The sequence below is a fragment of the Lepidochelys kempii genome, chromosome 8, assembly GCF_965140265.1.
Source record: "Lepidochelys kempii isolate rLepKem1 chromosome 8, rLepKem1.hap2, whole genome shotgun sequence".
Taxonomy (NCBI): Eukaryota; Metazoa; Chordata; order Testudines; family Cheloniidae; genus Lepidochelys; species Lepidochelys kempii.
Window position 1 is genome coordinate 66447015 of NC_133263.1, and position 17510 is coordinate 66464524.

General features: G+C 41.6%; 1 protein-coding gene across 3 annotated transcripts in view; it reads left to right on the top strand.

Annotated features, from left to right (window-relative positions):
• Positions 1 to 17510, top strand: part of AKNAD1 (AKNA domain containing 1) — a 30651-nt gene that overhangs the window by 6537 nt on the left and 6604 nt on the right. The window contains exons 8-19 of one of the 3 annotated variants that reach the window (XM_073356822.1): positions 3910 to 4078; positions 4839 to 5011; positions 5486 to 5588; positions 6224 to 6330; positions 6967 to 7070; positions 7189 to 7333; positions 7802 to 7914; positions 10630 to 10752; positions 10839 to 10949; positions 11907 to 11993; positions 13688 to 13772; positions 14611 to 14758. In XM_073356822.1, coding sequence (XP_073212923.1) covers positions 3910 to 4078; positions 4839 to 5011; positions 5486 to 5588; positions 6224 to 6330; positions 6967 to 7070; positions 7189 to 7333; positions 7802 to 7914; positions 10630 to 10752; positions 10839 to 10949; positions 11907 to 11993; positions 13688 to 13772; positions 14611 to 14758 — 1468 coding nt within the window. The remainder of the gene's footprint in view (positions 1 to 3909; positions 4079 to 4838; positions 5012 to 5485; positions 5589 to 6223; positions 6331 to 6966; positions 7071 to 7188; positions 7334 to 7801; positions 7915 to 10629; positions 10753 to 10838; positions 10950 to 11906; positions 11994 to 13687; positions 13773 to 14610; positions 14759 to 17510) is intronic. The other 2 variants (XM_073356819.1, XM_073356820.1) reach the window with 2 other exon arrangements.

Genomic DNA, 17510 nt, shown 5'->3' on the forward strand with positions numbered 1-17510 from the left:
ATATACTTGAAAACTGTTATCATGTCCCCTCTTGGTTTTCTCTTCTCCAGACTAAATAAACCCAATTTTTTCAATCTTCCCTCATGGGTTATGTTTTCTAGATCTTTAATCATTTTTTGTTTCTCTTCTCTGGACTTTCTCCAGTTTGTCCACATCTTTCCTGAAATGTGGTGCCAAGAACGGGACACAATACTCTAGTTGAGGACTAATCAGCATGGAGTAGAGCATAAGAATTACTTCTTGTGTCTTGCTTACACCACTTATTTTAATACATCCCAGAATGATGTTTGCTTTACTTGGCAACAGTGTTACTCTTTTGACTCATATTTAGCTTGTGATCCACTATGACCCCCAGATCCCTTTCCACAGTACTTCTTCCTGGGTAGTCATTTCCCATTTTGTATGTATGCAACTGATTGTTCTTTCCTAAATGGAGTACTTTGCATTTATCCTCATTGAATTTCATCCTATTTGCTTCAGACCATTTCTCCAGTTTGTCCAGATCATTTTGAATTTTAATCCTATCCTCTAAAGTACTTGCAACACCTCCTAGTCTGGTATCCTCCACAAACTTTATAAGTGTACTCTCTATGCCATTTTCTAAATCATTGATGAAGATATTGAACAGAATCAGACCCAGAATTGATCCTTGTGGGACCCTACGCAATACGCCTTTCCAGCTTGACTGTGAACCAATCCAGGAAGTTTTTGGAAAATGTAGGGGACAATTTCCTGGTGCAAGTGCTGGAGGAACCAACTAGGGGCAGAGCTCTTCTTGACCTGCTGCTCACAAACCAGGAAGAATTAGTAGAGGAAGCTAAAGTGGATGGGAACCTGGGAGGCAGTGACCATGAGACGGTCGAGTTCAGGATCCTGACACAAGGAAGAAAGGAGAGCAGCAGAATATGGACCCTGGACTTCAGAAAAGCAGACTTTGATTCCCTCAGGGAACTGATGGACAGGATCCCCTGGGAGAATAACATGAGGGGGAAAGGAGTCCAGGAGAGCTGGCTGTATTTTAAAGAATCCTTATTGATGTTACAGGAACAAACCATCCCGATGTGTAGAAAGAATAGTAAATATGGCAGGCGACCAGCTTGGCTTAAAAGTTAAATCCTTGCTGATCTTAAACACAAAAAAAGAAGCTTACAAGAAGTGGAAGATTGGACAAATGACCAGGGATGAGTATAAAAATATTGCTCGGGCTTGCAGGAGTGAAATCAGGAAGGCCAAATCACACTTGGAGTTGCAGCTAGCAAGAGATGTTAAGAGTAACAAGAAGGGTTTCTTCAGGTATGTTAGCAACAAGAAGAAAGTCAAGGAAAGTGTGGGCCTCTTACTGAATGAGGGAGGCAACCTAGTAGGAGAGGATGTGGAAAAAGCTAATGTGCTCAATGCTTTTTTTGCCTCTGTCTTCACAAACAAGGTCAGCACCCAGACTACTGCACTGGGCAGCACAACATGGGGAGGAGGTAACCAACCCTCTGTGGAGAAAGAAGTGGTTCGGGACTATTTAGAAAAGCTGGACCAGCACAAGTCCATGGGGCCGGCCGGACGCGCTGCATCCGAGAGAGCTAAGGGAGTTGGCGGATGTGATTGCAGAGCCATTGTCCATTATCTTTGAAAACTCATGGCGATTGGGGGAGATCCTGGACGACTGGAAAAAGGCTAATGTAGTGCCCATCTTTAAAAAAGGGAAGAAGGAGGTTCCTGGGAACTACAGGCCAGTCAGCCTCACCTCAGTCCTTGGAAAAATCATGGAGCAGGTCCTCAAGGAATCAATCCTGAAGCACTTTGAGGAGAGGAAAGTGATCAGGAACAGTCAGCATGGATTCACCAAGGGCAAGTCATGCCTGACTAATCTAATTGCCTTCTATGACGAGATAACTGGCTCTGTGGATGAGGGGAAAGCAGTGGACGTGTTATTCCTTGACTTCAGCAAAGCTTTTGATATGGTCTCCCACAGTATTCTTGCCAACAAGTTAAAGAAGTATGGGCTGGTTGAATGGTGGATAGAAAGCTGGCTAGATTGTCGGGCTCAACGGGTAGTGATCAATGGCTCCAAGTCTAGTTGGCAGCCGGTATCAAGCGGAGTACCCCAAGGGTCGGTGCTGGGGATGGTTTTGTTCAATATCTTCATTAATGATCTGGAGGATGGCGTGGACTGCACCCTCAGCAAGTTTGCAGATGATACTAAACTGGGAGGAGTGGTAGATACGCTGGAGGGTAGGGATAGGATACAGCGGGACCTAGACAAATTAGAGGATTGGGTCAAAAGAAATCTGGTGAGGTTCAACAAGGACAAGTGCAGAGTCCTGCACTTAGGACAGAAGAATCCCATGCACCGCTACAGACTAGGGACCGAATGGCTAGACAGCAGTTCTTCAGAAAAGGACCTGGGGTTACAGTGGACAAGAAGCTGGATATGAGTCAACAGTGTGCCTTTGTTGCCAAGAAGGCTAACGGCATTTTGGGCTGTATAAGTAAGGGCATTGCCAGCAGATCGAGGGACGTGATCGTTCCCCTCTATTCGACATTGGTGAGGCCTCGTCTGGAGTACTGTGTCCAGTTTTGGGCCCCACACTACAAGAAGGATGTGGAAAAATTGGAAAGCGTTCAGCAGAGGGCAACAAAAATGATTAGGGGACTGGAATACATGACTTATGAGGAGAGGCTGAGGGAACTGGGATTGTTTAGTCTACTGAAGAGAAGAATGAGGGGGGATTTGATAGCTGCTTTCAACTACCTGAAATGGGGTTCCAAAGAGGATGGATCTAGACTGTTCTCAGTGGTAGCAACTGACAGAACAAGGAGTAATGGTCTCAAGTTGCAGTGGGGGAGATTTAGGTTGGATATTAGGAAAAACTTTTTCACTAGGAGGGTGGTGAAGCACTGGAATGTGTTACCTAGGGAGGTGGTGGAATCTCCTTCCTTTGAGGTTTTTAAGGTCAGGCTTGACAAAGCCCTGGCTGGGATGATTTAGTTGGGGATTGGTCCTGCTTTGAGCAGGGGGTTGGACTAGATGACCTGCCGAGGTCCCTTCCAACCCTGATATTCTATGATTCTATGAACCACTGATAACTACACTCTGGGAATGGTTTTCCAGCCAGTTATGCACCCACTTTATAGTAGCTCCATCTAGGTTGTATTTCCTTAGTTTGTTTATGACAGTGGTCCCCAACCTTTTCAGGGTCATGCCCCTTTTACCCCAGTCCACACAAACACAAACACACACTGGGAACCAGGCCAGGAGCAGGGCCATGGCTCCCAGCAGGGGATGGTTCGGACATGGGCAGGGGCAAGGGGGCCGAGGCTGAGGCTGGGGCCAGGAGCAGAGCTGGGGGTGGAGCGGTGCTGGGTTGCACTCCCTCCCTGCTTTCCATGGGGAGTGCACCCCCCCAAACATTCCTCTCCCCCTCCCCCCGAGGGGCGTGCCCCATAATTTGGGGGCCACTGGTTTAAGAGAAGGTCATGCGAGATTGTATGAAAAGCCTTAGTAAAGTCAAGATATACTACATCTACCACTTCACCCCGTCCACGAGGCCTGTTACCCTGTCAAAGAAAGCTATTAAGTTGGTTTGACACAATTTGGTCTTGACAAATCCATGCTGACTGTTAGTTATCACCCTATTATCTTCTAGGTGTTTGCCAATTGCTTAATTATTTGCTCTATTATATTTCCGGTTATTGAAGTTAAGCTGACTGGTTTATAATTCCCCGCATTGTCCTTATTTCCCTTTTTGTAGATTCAAGCAGGTAACTGTGGTTTCATTTAATCTATTTAATTTTGTAATGGTATTGTTTTATTTTTGGACAGTGCTGCAACTTTGATACTGCAGTGAGATACAAAAAGCCAAAAGTTTATTAAAAGGCTGATTATATAACTCTGTGTTTTGTATTTGGATTTAGAAAGGTGGAGGGGGAAATATTTAGGCTTGGTATGCTACTTGAAGATGTCAAAGAGAAAATTGATGACAATATATATAGTCCATGTCCATCTTCATTTACAACATTTCCTACGTCTCCTTCGCTCACTCCATGTGAATCTGCGTGTTCATCTTGTTCTCATCTTCGTGAGGTAACTCATCAAATTCTATAATCTACAGACCAAATTCTTCTTTCAGTTACACTGATGCAAACCCCATTAATTAAAATAGGGTTGTGCAAGTATACCCAAGAGGAGAATTTGCCCTTATGTTTCTAAGTGTAAATTTCTTGCTACAATGCAGAATGTTAATTCAAGAAAGTAATATATTTTATTCCTGAATTTAAACTTTAAGATATCTCATTAGCCATGTTGATCAAAACCTAAATATATGACTACAGCTGTGTTGGGGGAAAAGATTCCCAGTCTCAGTGGAAAAAAAATAACATTTGTATTCAGAAAATCAAAATATTCTAATCTATGCAAAAATTGAAAAGCAGTTTTTGCAAGTGAATCACTGTCATTTAATAGAAAAAAATTATTAAAATGGTTACTTTCTGCTTCAGTGAGATTCATAAAAATCACAGTTTGGCTCAAAGGATCAAATTCTTGTGTGTCACAGAAAGCTGGTGGAAGTGGTAATGTTAAGTCCTGGATCATATGCTTGCAAAATGGAAATTGGTGGTTTCCCACTGTTGTACATGTGACCAAGCAATAGATTGCTAAATGCTTTCTAACTGTACTAATTGTTTGACGTACCATATGAATTCTGATGAGTCCTCCTTTGAATCCTGAATTGCATAGATATTCAGGAAATCTTGGGTTGCAGGAGGCAAGATTTTTAGGGAATACAGTAAATGATAATCTATTGTAAGTGTCTTTATGCTATCTATAATATGGTTACTTTGTACAGAGCCCTGTGGTTTCAAGCATTAGTGATCCTCCAGAAAGGTCTGCTACTGAAGTGAATTTTCATAATAATGAAAGGACCGAGGGAGATAAGAGAAGTCATGCTATTGATGTGGTCCCAAAGAAAAACAGTCAGCTTTCTTTACAAGATGACAATTGTGATCCTTTTCCTGAAATGTAAGTGTTGAACTTTGTGATAGGTATTGAAGTCATTTACTAAAATAGATTTATAATTGCTTACTAAATATGAAGACATTTATTGAGCATATATGATCAAATGTCCGCTGAAGTCAAAAGAATCTCATTAATTTGGCTGAGTGTTAGATCACGCCACTGCATGGCCTCGATTGTCACCATTGATATTCAAGATGGAAAAGACATATTGGGAGACCTAATCCAACCATCCTGCCAGTGCACAATTATTCCCTTCAGTAATTTTTTTAAAAACAGGTTGAAGGTATGTCAATATCCAAAATCACTACCTATTCCATTTTTTGGTGACTCAGCAGAGTATTAGTATTTCTGTGAGTTATATCTCTGTTGAGTCCTGCCCTGTTGGAGAATCATATGATGATCATCTTGCTAAAAAACAGTGTTTTAAATGTGTTCGAAAAAACAGTATTTTAAAATAAAAATATTTTTTTCCCTTAGCCAATTGGGATTACAAAAAAGAGATGCATCTGTCTATGTAAAAGGAATGGAGCCCCTGGAAAAAGCAGGACTGCTAGCAAATAAGCACTCTTCAGATGTAATGGTACAAGGTCTATTTTCATACATAATTACATTTTTTGGATGAGCGTTTTTGTTTATTTTATCCAATGGGATAATTTATATGAGATTATATTCTACTGTCCCAATGTTAAATTTGCACAACAAAGCAACTCAACCGTTGTCATTGTTGAGGTACTACAGTACATCAGAACACTGCTGCACAAATGCCAAGTAAGATGATTCAGGTTTAGGAATGTTGCTGTCAAAACTTGTGAAACATTCATAATGTGCTTTGATTCTGAGGGGAACTGTTCTGGAAGAAGTTGCACAGGCGACTATTGGATTTTAAATAGTATCATTTGTGCTTGTTTAGGAAGTGAGGAAAAAAACATGAATCCATGCCAGATCCACTGAAACCTACACTAACAAAGTCATTTCACCTCTGTGTCTCACTTTTCTTATCTATAGAATGGGGATAATGAATGGGGATAATGTGCAGTCTCTGTGCAGTCCATTTTACATAGCCTAGAATTGTGAGTGGATGATAAAGCAAGAAAAAGCATTGTCAAAACCATAGAAAAATTATATCCAAATATTTGTGTTGCTCACACTGTATTTCTTGAGAAATACACGGTAATGTGAATAAATGTATAAATTACGTTCTGGTTTGTGGTACAGCAGTGCTTCCTTCCACCTGAGGCAGACAATGGGTCTGGAGGCCTGGAATCCCACAGGCAGCTTATATTAAGTCAAAAATTTAACGCTGATCAAGAAAACCCAAAAGGGTAAGTGCTTTATGTATTTTGGCTGATTAAAAATATTTGTAAACAGCCAAAATGAGTGTATGCATTCATGGATACAAGTTTTGCTGTTTGACGATGTCTGAAATTTAATACATTGTGGTAGGCTCAACTCAAAGTAAAGCTGGTTGTTTTTGAACATGGGAAGATCTGGTTGGAAACGATTATTGTGTCTTTACATTTTACACAGACAATAAATCACACAGGATGAAATCCTGACCCCACTAAAAAATGGCAAAACTCCCTGTGACTTCAATGACAGCATTTCACTCAGTGAAATACAACCCTATCCAGAGGACCAGCACAAGGCCTTCTAAATCTCTTAAGTTCCACTTACACATTATTTTGAGGGCTCAAGTAGAGCATAGGTCTTGTGTTGGCCTTCTGCACGGAAGTGAATTTTCACCCCTGGTAACTAAAAGTTAAGTAATAAATTAGTTCTACAATCATATTAAAAATATTGGAGACAAAATCCAACATCCAGATTAAAAAAGGGACTTGGCTGAACAGTGACAAATACAAGTCAAAAAGATACATTTGTGTAGACGTTCAGCATTAAGTTTGGTTGTTTTACTTACTTTTGTCACATCAATACTTCTGTATGCTGTCTTGTTTATTCAGGAATTTAAACTTCTGGCAAATGACATCTCCACCCAAAACCAAGCCTTACAATATGTGCAATTTGGAACACAAAATTATTAATCTAAATGTGCGGCAAGAGCAAGGTAGGAGCAAGAGGAAAATGCTTTTATTCAATAATTTGTATCATTTCATAACTCTGGTAAAACTCACCCACTTTCCAATTCTTTCTTTCCCCCCCCCCCCCCCCCCCGATCATTTTAGGCAATTTAGCACATCCATCAGATCATTGTTTTTGTGGAAGGGTAGAAAACTGTTCAAATGCACATGATGATGCTCTATATCCCAAATGGAAAATAGACTGGTCAAAAAATGCAAACAAAGAACTTTGTTCCTGTTCTGTCAATAGGTGAGCATGTGCTGACTATCACCCTAAGCTCTAAAACAACACAAAACATTAACAAACTTCAAAAATAGTCCAGAGGGTGTTATTAGAGTAACTGTCTCTTTCAAACCTTTGTGCCTGTCTGTGTTCATGTGTGCACATATATATAAATACACACACCTAAAATTTCTTAAGTGCTTTGCTGAATAGAGGTGGGGTTACTCACAGGCTTAACTTTAAACACGTGTTTAAGTGCTCTGCTGAATCAGGGTCTTAATGCCATGATCCATACTATAATTCAAGGTGTAATATGATTTTTCCCCAAGATTAGACCATTTAGTATGGATATATTTCATATTATGAATAAATCTATTTTTTCTGAATTAATAATTTGGCAACATTAATAGCATAGGTATTAATATGCTCAAAAACTTTTCATACAATTGGTAACATTTAATTCAGATCTTGTACTATTTTTTTTTTAACACATAGAAATAAAAACACAGAGGACAGAAAAACTGATAGTGAAAAGTCAAAATGTGGACAGTATTCAGTCTTCATTCAAGAAAAAGCAGTGGCGCTAGATTTGTCAGGCACTAACCTTTGTAAGTAGAGATTGTCTACAGTGGCCAGAACTATATTTAACTACTACTGAGTCCTTGTAGTAATTTGATGTCATCTCACAACACCTGCAGAGTATGAAGATTTTAATGGACTTCTATCAAACTTTACTGGCTAAGCTACTAGGATCCCATTTTCAAACAGGCTTTCAAAAAAGCACCCATGACACTTCCATGTGTAGAAGGGCACTGATGTGTACAAAATTCCATTTTGCTCATGCATGTGCAGGAATTTGTATATGCTAACTAGTGCACTCCCAATTTCAGCATATCTTTGAGGGTAGTTTGAAAAGTTGGCCCATAAAGTGTTTCAAAATTTCTGGGCCAGATTATTTCCTCCCCCATCAAAATAAGTGGAGATTTTTATGAGAAAATATCTGCCTGGCATCCCTTGTAGAGATTATTCCCCATCATTCTGCTGATGGGAAGGAGGGTGGAAATGCCATCTTAAACCTCATGGATCCTTCATACACCCCTTGTGGCCTCCCCAACTCCTTAATAGCCGCATTCCAATGGAGTCACACTGCCAAGGATGTCCCCTGCCCCATTGGGCAGGGCAACTCCCAGGTCCCTCAGAAGTTCAGTTAACTTTTCTGGGGGCAGAGGAATGACAACAGGCAGTCTTTCTTCCAGCCAACCCTGACTCCACACCTTCCCACTGCACTGTCTTGGGTCGAGGATGGTACTGTGAAGGTGGGTGTACTCCATGTGTGAATTGGAAGGCATGAGCTGTTTCTGGCTTTGATTTCAGATTAGGGGAGGGATAGCTCAGTGGTTTGAGCACTGGCCTGCTAAACCCAGGGTTGTGAGTTCAATCCTTGAGGGGGCCATTTAGGGTTCGGGGCAAAAATTGGGGATTGGTCCTGCTTTGAACAGGGGGTTGGACTAGATGACCCCCTGAGGTCCCTTCCAACCCTGATATTCTATGATTCTATGATCAGAGTATATGGGCTTGTTGTCCCACCTGAGTTCTGGGATGCCTTTTGCTCCTCTTTTCTCTATGATGCCTTTCCATTTAGACACACATTGGTAACTGGTACTTTAACTCTGTTACCAGTGCTGTTATATGGATCAGCTAGTACAAGGCGTTATATGAGTGGCACACTCAACACTCTCCTCTACTCTTGTCATAAATAAAGGGAAGGATAACCACCTTTCTGTATACAGTGCTATAAAATCCCTCCTGGCCAGAGGCAAAACCCTTTCACCTGTAAAGGGTTAGGAAGCTAAGGTAACCTAGCTGTCACCTGACCCAAAATGACCAATTAGGGGACAAGATACTTTCAAATCTGGAGGGGGGGGAACAAAGGGTTCTGTCTGTCTGTGTGATGATTTTGCCAGGAACAGATCAGGAATGCAAGCCTTACAATTCCTGTAAAGTTAGTAAGTAATCTAGCTAGAAAATAACAGGTTTCAGAGTAGCAGCCATGTTAGTCTGTACTCACAAAAATAAAAGGAGTACTTGTGGCACCTTAGAGACTAACCAATTTATTTGAGCATAAGCTTTTGTGAGCTTGATTATCACTACAAAAGGTTTCCTTCCTGCCCCCCCCGCTCTCCTGCTGGTAATAGCTCACCTTAAGTGATCACTCTCCTTACAGTGTGTATGGTAACACCCATTGATTGTTTCATGTTCTCTATGTATATAAATCTCCCCTCTGTATTTTCCACTGTATGCATCCGATGAAGTGAGCTGTAGCTCACGAAAGCTTATGCTCAAATAAATTTGTTAGTCTCTAAGGTGCCACAAGTACTCCTTTTCTTTTAGCTAGAAAATGCATTAGATTTTCTTTTGTTTAATGGCTTGTAAAATAAGCTATGCTGGAGGGAATGTATATTCCTGTTTTTGTGTCTTTTTGTAACTTAAGGTTTTGCCTAGAGGGATTCTCTTATGTTTTGAATCTGATTACCTGTAAAGTATTTACCATCCTGATTTTACAGAGGTGATTCTTTAACCTTTTCTTTAAATAAAATTCTTCTTTTAAGAGCCTGATTGATTTTTCATTGTTCTTAAGATCCAAGGGTTTGGGTCTGTGTTCATCTGTACCAATTGGTGGGGATATTATTATCAAGCCTTCCCCAGGAAAGGGGGTGTAGGGCTTGGGAGATATTTTGGGGGGGGACATCTCCAAGTGGTCTCTTTCCCTGTTCTTTGTTTACAACGCTTGGTGGTGGCAGCATACTGTTCAAGGGCAAGGCAAAGTTTGTACCTTGGGGAAGTTTTTAACCTAAGCTGGTAAAAAATAGGCTTAGGGGGTCTTTCATGCAGGTCCCCACATCTGTACCCTACAGTTCAGAGTGGGGAAGGAACCTTGACAACTCTCTTTTGTGGTCCCCTTGGTTTCCACTGGTTTTGGAGAGGCAGGGTCCAACCTTAGGCAAGGGAGGCTTGTCTTGTGTAAAGGCACAGGCCTGACACTGGTGAGATCTGAGTTCAGTTCCTAGCTTCGACACAGGCCTCCTGTGTGACTTTGTGCAAGTCACTGCATCTCTCTGTACCTCAGTTCCCCATCTGTAAAATGGAGATGATAATACTTCTCTGCATCACAGGGATGTTGTGAGGAGAAATTCATTAATGTTTGTGAGGCACTCAGATCCTAGAGTGCTGGAAGCCATGTGGGTACCTAGATATAAAGCTGCAGCACCCAGCTTATGAGCTGTAATATTTATGTAAGACCTCTTTGATACAATTTTTTTTAGGCAGTGATTCAGAAGACATCTCATTCTGTGATTCCTTTCATGAGTCACACAGTGATGAATTTCTGGAACACAGGACTAAAAATTATAAAACACATAGAGCCGGATTAAAAGAACAAAGCAAAGGTATAGTGGTTTCATAGCTCCTAAAACATGTTTGTGTGGAAATGTTGTCTGCAGTGTAATATTTTACCTATATCACTTGTTTGCAGGTCTCAGCTGGAGGTGCAATAGGCGAAACAGAGATTGGTTTAAACTTGGGAATTATAAAGAATTTGTTCAGTCCTGCACCTTATGTAGAAATAAAAACCTCAGTTCAACTCGTGAGTATAGTGTGCTGCCAAAAAGGTTACAAACCACAAGCTAAGCTTTACATGGCACAAATCTGTGAGTGGAATACACATAGGGACCAGCACTCGAAGAAGAACTAAATATTTAGTTCCAAAGCTACATAAGGAGCAGTAACCCAACTCTAGCCTCACCTCAGCTCTTCCACAACCACAGTGGAACTATCTATTTTTCACTTGGTGGGAGCGATAACATTTCCAGTTTTCCACCAACGTCTTCAAAATGCCGGTCACAGGCACCACCCTATACCAGCTGTCATTTGCTGTTGGCCCCCCAGGCAGTATGGTCTAGAGCAGGGGTAGGCAACCTATGGCACGCGTGTGAACGGTGGCATGTGAGCTGATTTTCAGTGGCACTCACACTGCCCAGGTCCTGGCCACAGATCCGGGGGGCTCTGCATTTTAATTTAATTTTAAATAAAGCTTCTTAAACATTTTAAAAACCTTATTTACTTTACATACAACAATAGTTTAGTTATATATCATAGACTTATAGAAAGAGACCTTCTAAACACATTAAAATGTATTACTGGCACGCGAAACCTTAAATTAGGATGAATAAATGAAGACTCGGCACAGCACTTCTGAATGGTTGCCGACCCCTGGTCTAGAGCAATGAACAGGAATTCCTCAGTTCTTATGCTACCTCTGCCACTGACTTGTGTTAACTTCAGCAAGTCAATGAGAGCCTGGTTTTCAGAAATGTCCAGCACCCGCGGCAACCTTTGAAGTCTCTTAAATCTCTGCCTCAGTTTCCCCATCTGTACAGTGGAAATGAGGTTAGTTATCTGTTTTACAGGGCCAGAGTGAATATAAATTAGCTAATGTTTCTACATGTTGGTTGGAAATGTAAAGTGTTATGTAAGTCTACATCCTATTAATGCATTTATTATGATAATGCTAAGTTGTCATTACAGTATGTTCTCTCAACAGCCTTACAATACAGGGATTGGAATATAAATTTCTGCACTAGTTGTCAAAGAAACAAATGCAGCAGGGAATCTGACAAGAATAATATTGGTAAATGATCCCAGACTGTCGGTCTTAATTATGTTAAAAATATTTTGCAGTTGTGCCTTATAGATCATGTGCAAACTTTTTAAAGACATGTTGTATAGATAGTATAATGAAATGTACAATAACAAACTGAAGTCTGATCTGATCAAGAAATGGATTTGGCTAAAGAGGAAAGGACAAGGAAGAGAGCCCAGCATTTTGAAACACTGCTGGAATGATTATATGAGAAGCAAACATTGTACTCAGGGAATTCGAGAAATGCATCTAGGGCTGGGCTATTTTTTATCCTAATTCAGGATTCTAAAGTGCTTCACAAACTATGTACATAGAGCACCAATGAAATGCACTTTGGAATTGCATAGTACATTGGAAAAGAATGGCACAGTGATCCCCAGGAACAATCTAGGACTGTTTTCTCTTTCTGTCTTGACTTCCAGTTAGTGGGTGCCTCAGAACATTATTAACTTATTTATAACTAAAATATGGGTGCTCCTTTCCATTTTCCTGTTTGATATTTAGGGGACCTCTTAAATGTCTGTACAGAGCATGGGAGAGGGGAGCTGTTAAAGAAAGTGGCTTGACTTCCACAGCTTATACATAGCACACATAATAAAAGGTGGAAGAGATGAATGAAATATGTTCGGTACAGGAGAGGGGGCAAGGAAAAAAGATGAGAGGCAGATCAAGATATTTCACCTTTACCCCTTCTTTCCCTGCCATTTACTTCAATTTCATTTAATCTTTTTACTGTGTTCCTCCTCCTCCTTTGTCTTTTGCCTTTTCGGGATTTATTATCCTTCTCATATCAGTTTTTTTGAACCATCATGCCCTACAGGGCTTATTCCTATAGATTATGTTGATGCATTTGCATGCAGTTTTTCCAGCCTCAAATATTTAAAAATTATGAGTCAGGCCCCCACAAAAAGCTTAAGATTTTAAAAAAATATACAATTTTGAATTCTTCTCATTTTGAAGCATTTTGGGTGCACTTAGGCCACAATTTCATTCCTTTCTCCACAATTATAAGGGCTAGAAAGGTAATTTTTTAAATGAAATCTGAGATTCTCACGTATTCAAAAAACTTCTGCAACTGGGGCTTTAAGCCAAACAGCAGTCATGATAAAGACATGATAAAATCATGCGAGTTGGCAACACAGTGCATGTTTAAAGAATGTTGGGTTTAATTATTAAATTGATTTAGTAAAGAAATACATCTTTTGGATATTTTTGTTGGTATTTTTCTAATGAAAATTAGAACTAGAGTGGGCATTTCCATTGGAGACGTTTTTGCAGGGATTCCATTGGCTGGAGCTGCTGAGTTAGCAAATGTCAGGTCACACAAGGATTCTAAGAGCCAAGGCTGTGGAATAGTAAACTGTTAAAATCCACTTTGTATTGATGAACAATTAGTATTTAACTGCAATTCATAGGGGTGAAAGAGGTACAGCGTCAAGACTGTATGATGCTCTCTGGTAACATACCTGAAAACAGACAACTGGCTCTGATCTTTTACCGTTGTGTGCACGTAATTCCATGCCTAATTTGTCTGTTCCATTACTGCAGTTAGCCAGGGTAACTGAGTGCACACACTTGTAAAAAACAGCCTATTCTGTCATTGGTGCTAAATATAAGAAAGTATAGTTTTCTATATATTTGTGTTATTTTGTTTACTCTAATTATGGCCTCCAAAATTTCAGCTTCTTCACAGAAGAAAAGAATTGCCGCCGATAGTGTTTTTACAAGTAAGCAGCCAGATCCATTTGTATACAGACTTTCTGACAAGTAAGTGTTACCCGTAGCTTTATATAAATTAGTACCACAGAAGATGTGACTATTGAAGATATATAGTGTGGGCCAAATTCACTATTGTCATAAGTGGCACAACTCCATACCTGTGCAATATGTACTATATATTAGAATAGTGGTCACTAATGAAAGTAAAATATATAATGTAAATGCAAACTTGAACAGATTTAACTAGATTTTTTTCTGAAACTTTTCAATTACATGGAAGAACTAGAAAATTTGCTAATTCTTTTAGTATAGTATCCACCCAAGAGGTCTCTTTTCATTAACTAAATGTGTCATTATCATTCCAGATAACAAGCCTGGTAGTGACAGCCACGTTGTCTGTAGGAATAATGATATTGCAGTACTGTTTATCCATCTCAGAAATGTCTTTTCCTATTTTTGCTTGTTACTAACATTAAATTATATCTGGAGAATATGAAGTAGGACAGATTCTTAATTATAGTGTTGACAATGTGTGGGGAGGTAGGGAAGATTGGCAAAGAAATTAAATAAATGAAAACCTTTTGGGGCTTCTCTCCTGCTTCCAGAGCAGGCAGTGCTGAAAATTCTAATGAGGATAATTCAGTGATGCCAGATTCCCTGCCCCTTCCCTGAAGGTTTGTCTGTCTGTGACTATAAGATGTATGTTATAAATGTAACACTAACTATGCAGTTGCATTTTATGATTAAACAAATGAAGAACTCTACTGAAATTATGATGCAAGGATGCTAAAAAGTAATAGACATTGAATACACATTGTTTAAATACGTTTTGTTTGTTTTGTAACTATAAAATGTTTTTGTGTATATTTTATGTATTATCTTCTAGAGACAATTTAGAGGCTCCCAAAACCTGCTACTCAAGGATGCATGATACAATTATCTTTTCACCTCAATACCTAGCCAGCAGGAAGGTTTATGGAAGTAAATCAATGATCAATATTAGAAACAAACACATCAGTGATACTGACACAAAGGTAAGAATTTAGAGTGTGATTTTAAAAAATGCCTAAGTGACTCAGGAGCAACAAGTCCCACTGACTTTCAGTAGCACTTTTGAAAATCTCACCTATAAATGCTAATGATTATAATCCAACTTGTCTTGCGTTCAGTGCCTTCTGGGGTGCTAAAGGTGTCTTGTTGGCTTTTAAATAGGAAAGTGTATTATTTATTAACTTGTCATGTTGAAACTGGCTTATTCTTAACTTTTTTTTTTCTTTGGTAAAAAAACGGTTACTCACCTTCTCGTAACTGTTGTTCTTCAAGATGTGGCGTTCATGTACATTCAATCAGGTGTGTGCGCGTTTTGTGCACACCAGCCAGAAGATTTTTCCCTTAGTAGCATCCATAGGGTCGGCCTGGGCACTCCCTGGAGTCGCGTCTTCATGGCACCCAATATAGCGCCTTGCCAACCTCCCCACCTCCTCAGTTCCTTCTTGCTGGCTGTTCCGACAGAGGGGTAGGAGGGCAGGTATTGGAATGTACATGAACAACACATCTCGAAGAACAACAGTTATGAGAAGGTGAGTACCCATTTTTTCTTCTTCAAGTGCTTGTTCATGTCCATTCCAATCAGGTGACTTGCAAGCCAGAGTTCAGGAGGTGGGGTTGGAGTCATCCACTGATTGGAGTATGGCTCTTCCGAAGGCCACATTGTCTCTGGCCTGTTGCGTGATCACATAGTGCGACATAAAAGTGTGAATTGAGGACCACGTTGCCACTCTGCAGATTTCCTGAGTGGGGACCTGCGCCAGGGGACCTGCTGAGGAGGCCTGAACTCTGGTGGAGTGTGTGGTGATTGGCGGAGCGGGCACCTTCGCACTCCCGAATGCACGTGATCCACGACGAGATGGGTTGGGATGATATAGGGAGACCTTTCATCCTGTCTGTCGCTGCTACGAATAACTGGACGGACTTTCGGAACGGCTTAATTCTCTATATAGAAGGCCATCGCTCTGCGGACATCCAATGAGTGAAGCCTCTGCTTCCTACGGCAGGAATGTGGCTTAGGATAGAACACTGGGAGGAAGTTGTCCTGGTTGATGTGAAACTGGGAGACAACCTTAGGGAGAAAAGCCGGGTGAGGCCTGAACTGAACCTTGTCCTTATGGAATACCGTGTAAGGGGGCCCTGAGCTCTAACACCCTCCTAGCTAAGGTTATCACCACCAGAAATGCCACCTTGTATGAAAGATAAAGCAGGGAGCACGTTGCCAGTGGCTCTAATGGTGGACCGTAAGTCTGGAAAGGACCAGATTAAGGTCCCAAGCAGGGATAGGCTGTCGTGTTTGCGGGTAGAGTCTATCAAGACCTTTAAGAAAATGGCTAACCTCAGGGTTCGCAAAGACTAGTGGCCATCTGCGCCCTGATGGAATGCGGAGATGGCGGCCAAGTGAACCCTTATTGACGACATAGACAGAGCCTATTGTTTAAGATGGAGGAGGTAGTCCAGTATAAATGGCACCGAGGCAAGCGTCGGTGACTGATGGTGCTGCTCCAACCAGAGAGAGAACCTCTTCCTCTTGGCAAGGTACAGTGCTCTTGTGGAGGGCTTTCTGCTGCCAAGGAGAACTTGTCTGACTTGATCGGAACAGAACAGTTCCACGGCATTTAGCCATGGAGCATCCATGCTGTGAGCGACTCAAGGTTCGGGTGCCGGAGGCGGCCGTGATCCTGCGTGATCAGGTCCAGGACAAGCGTTAGGGTGACCGGAGTCTCCACGGACATTTCTAGGAGTGATGTGAACCAGTGCTGGCATAGCCAGGCCGGAGCTATCAATATGATTAGGGCTCGGTCCCTGTGGCTCTTGAGGAGCACCTCGTGGACCAACAGGACTGGTGGGAATGCGTAAAGCAGACGGCCCCCTCATGGAAGAAGGAACACATCCATGATGGAACCCGGGCTGTGATTCAGAAAGGAGCAAAATAGTTGACACTTCCTATTGCTGCACGTGGCTAACAGGTCTATTTGGGGAAAGCCCCAGAGATGGAAAATTTGAGCTCACTATATCCAGCCAGAGGGACCACTCGTGGCCATGAAAAAATCGACTGAGACGGTCCGCCAGCTCATTCGGTATCCCAGGGCGGTATGATGCCTGCATGTGTATCGAGTGCTCCACACAGAAGTCCCACAGCATGAGGGCTTCCTGGCACAGGGGAGAGGAATGTGCACCCCCGTTTGTTGATATAAAACATTGCCGTGGTGTTGTCCGTAAAGACTGATACACATCTGCCTGATATGTGGGCTCTGAAAACCTGGCACTCCAGGCGCACCACTCTCAGTTCTCCAATGCTGATATGCTGAGCTAGGTCCGCCTGAGACCAGAGACTTTGTGTCCTGAGGTCTCCCAAATGTGTTTCCAATCCCAGATCCGAGGCATCTGTCACTAACGAGAGGACTGGCTGGGGGCTGGTGAAGGGCACTCCTGCACAAACTACCTGTGGGTCAAGCTACCACAGGAAGGAGTCTAATATTGGGCAGGGCAGGGTTACAATGCTGTCCAAAGTGTCTCAAGCCAGTCAATAAACCGATGCTAGCCATGACTGGAGTGGGCGAAGTCTGAGTCTGATATGCTGTACTACATAGGTACAAGCGGCCATATGCCCCAGCAGTTTCAGGCAGTTTCTTGCTGTGGTCGTAGGGAACTGTCTGAGGCCTTGTATGATGTCCCCCAGAGACTGAAACCTAGCTTCTGGGAGGTACACCCTGGATTGAGTCGAGTCTAGCGCTG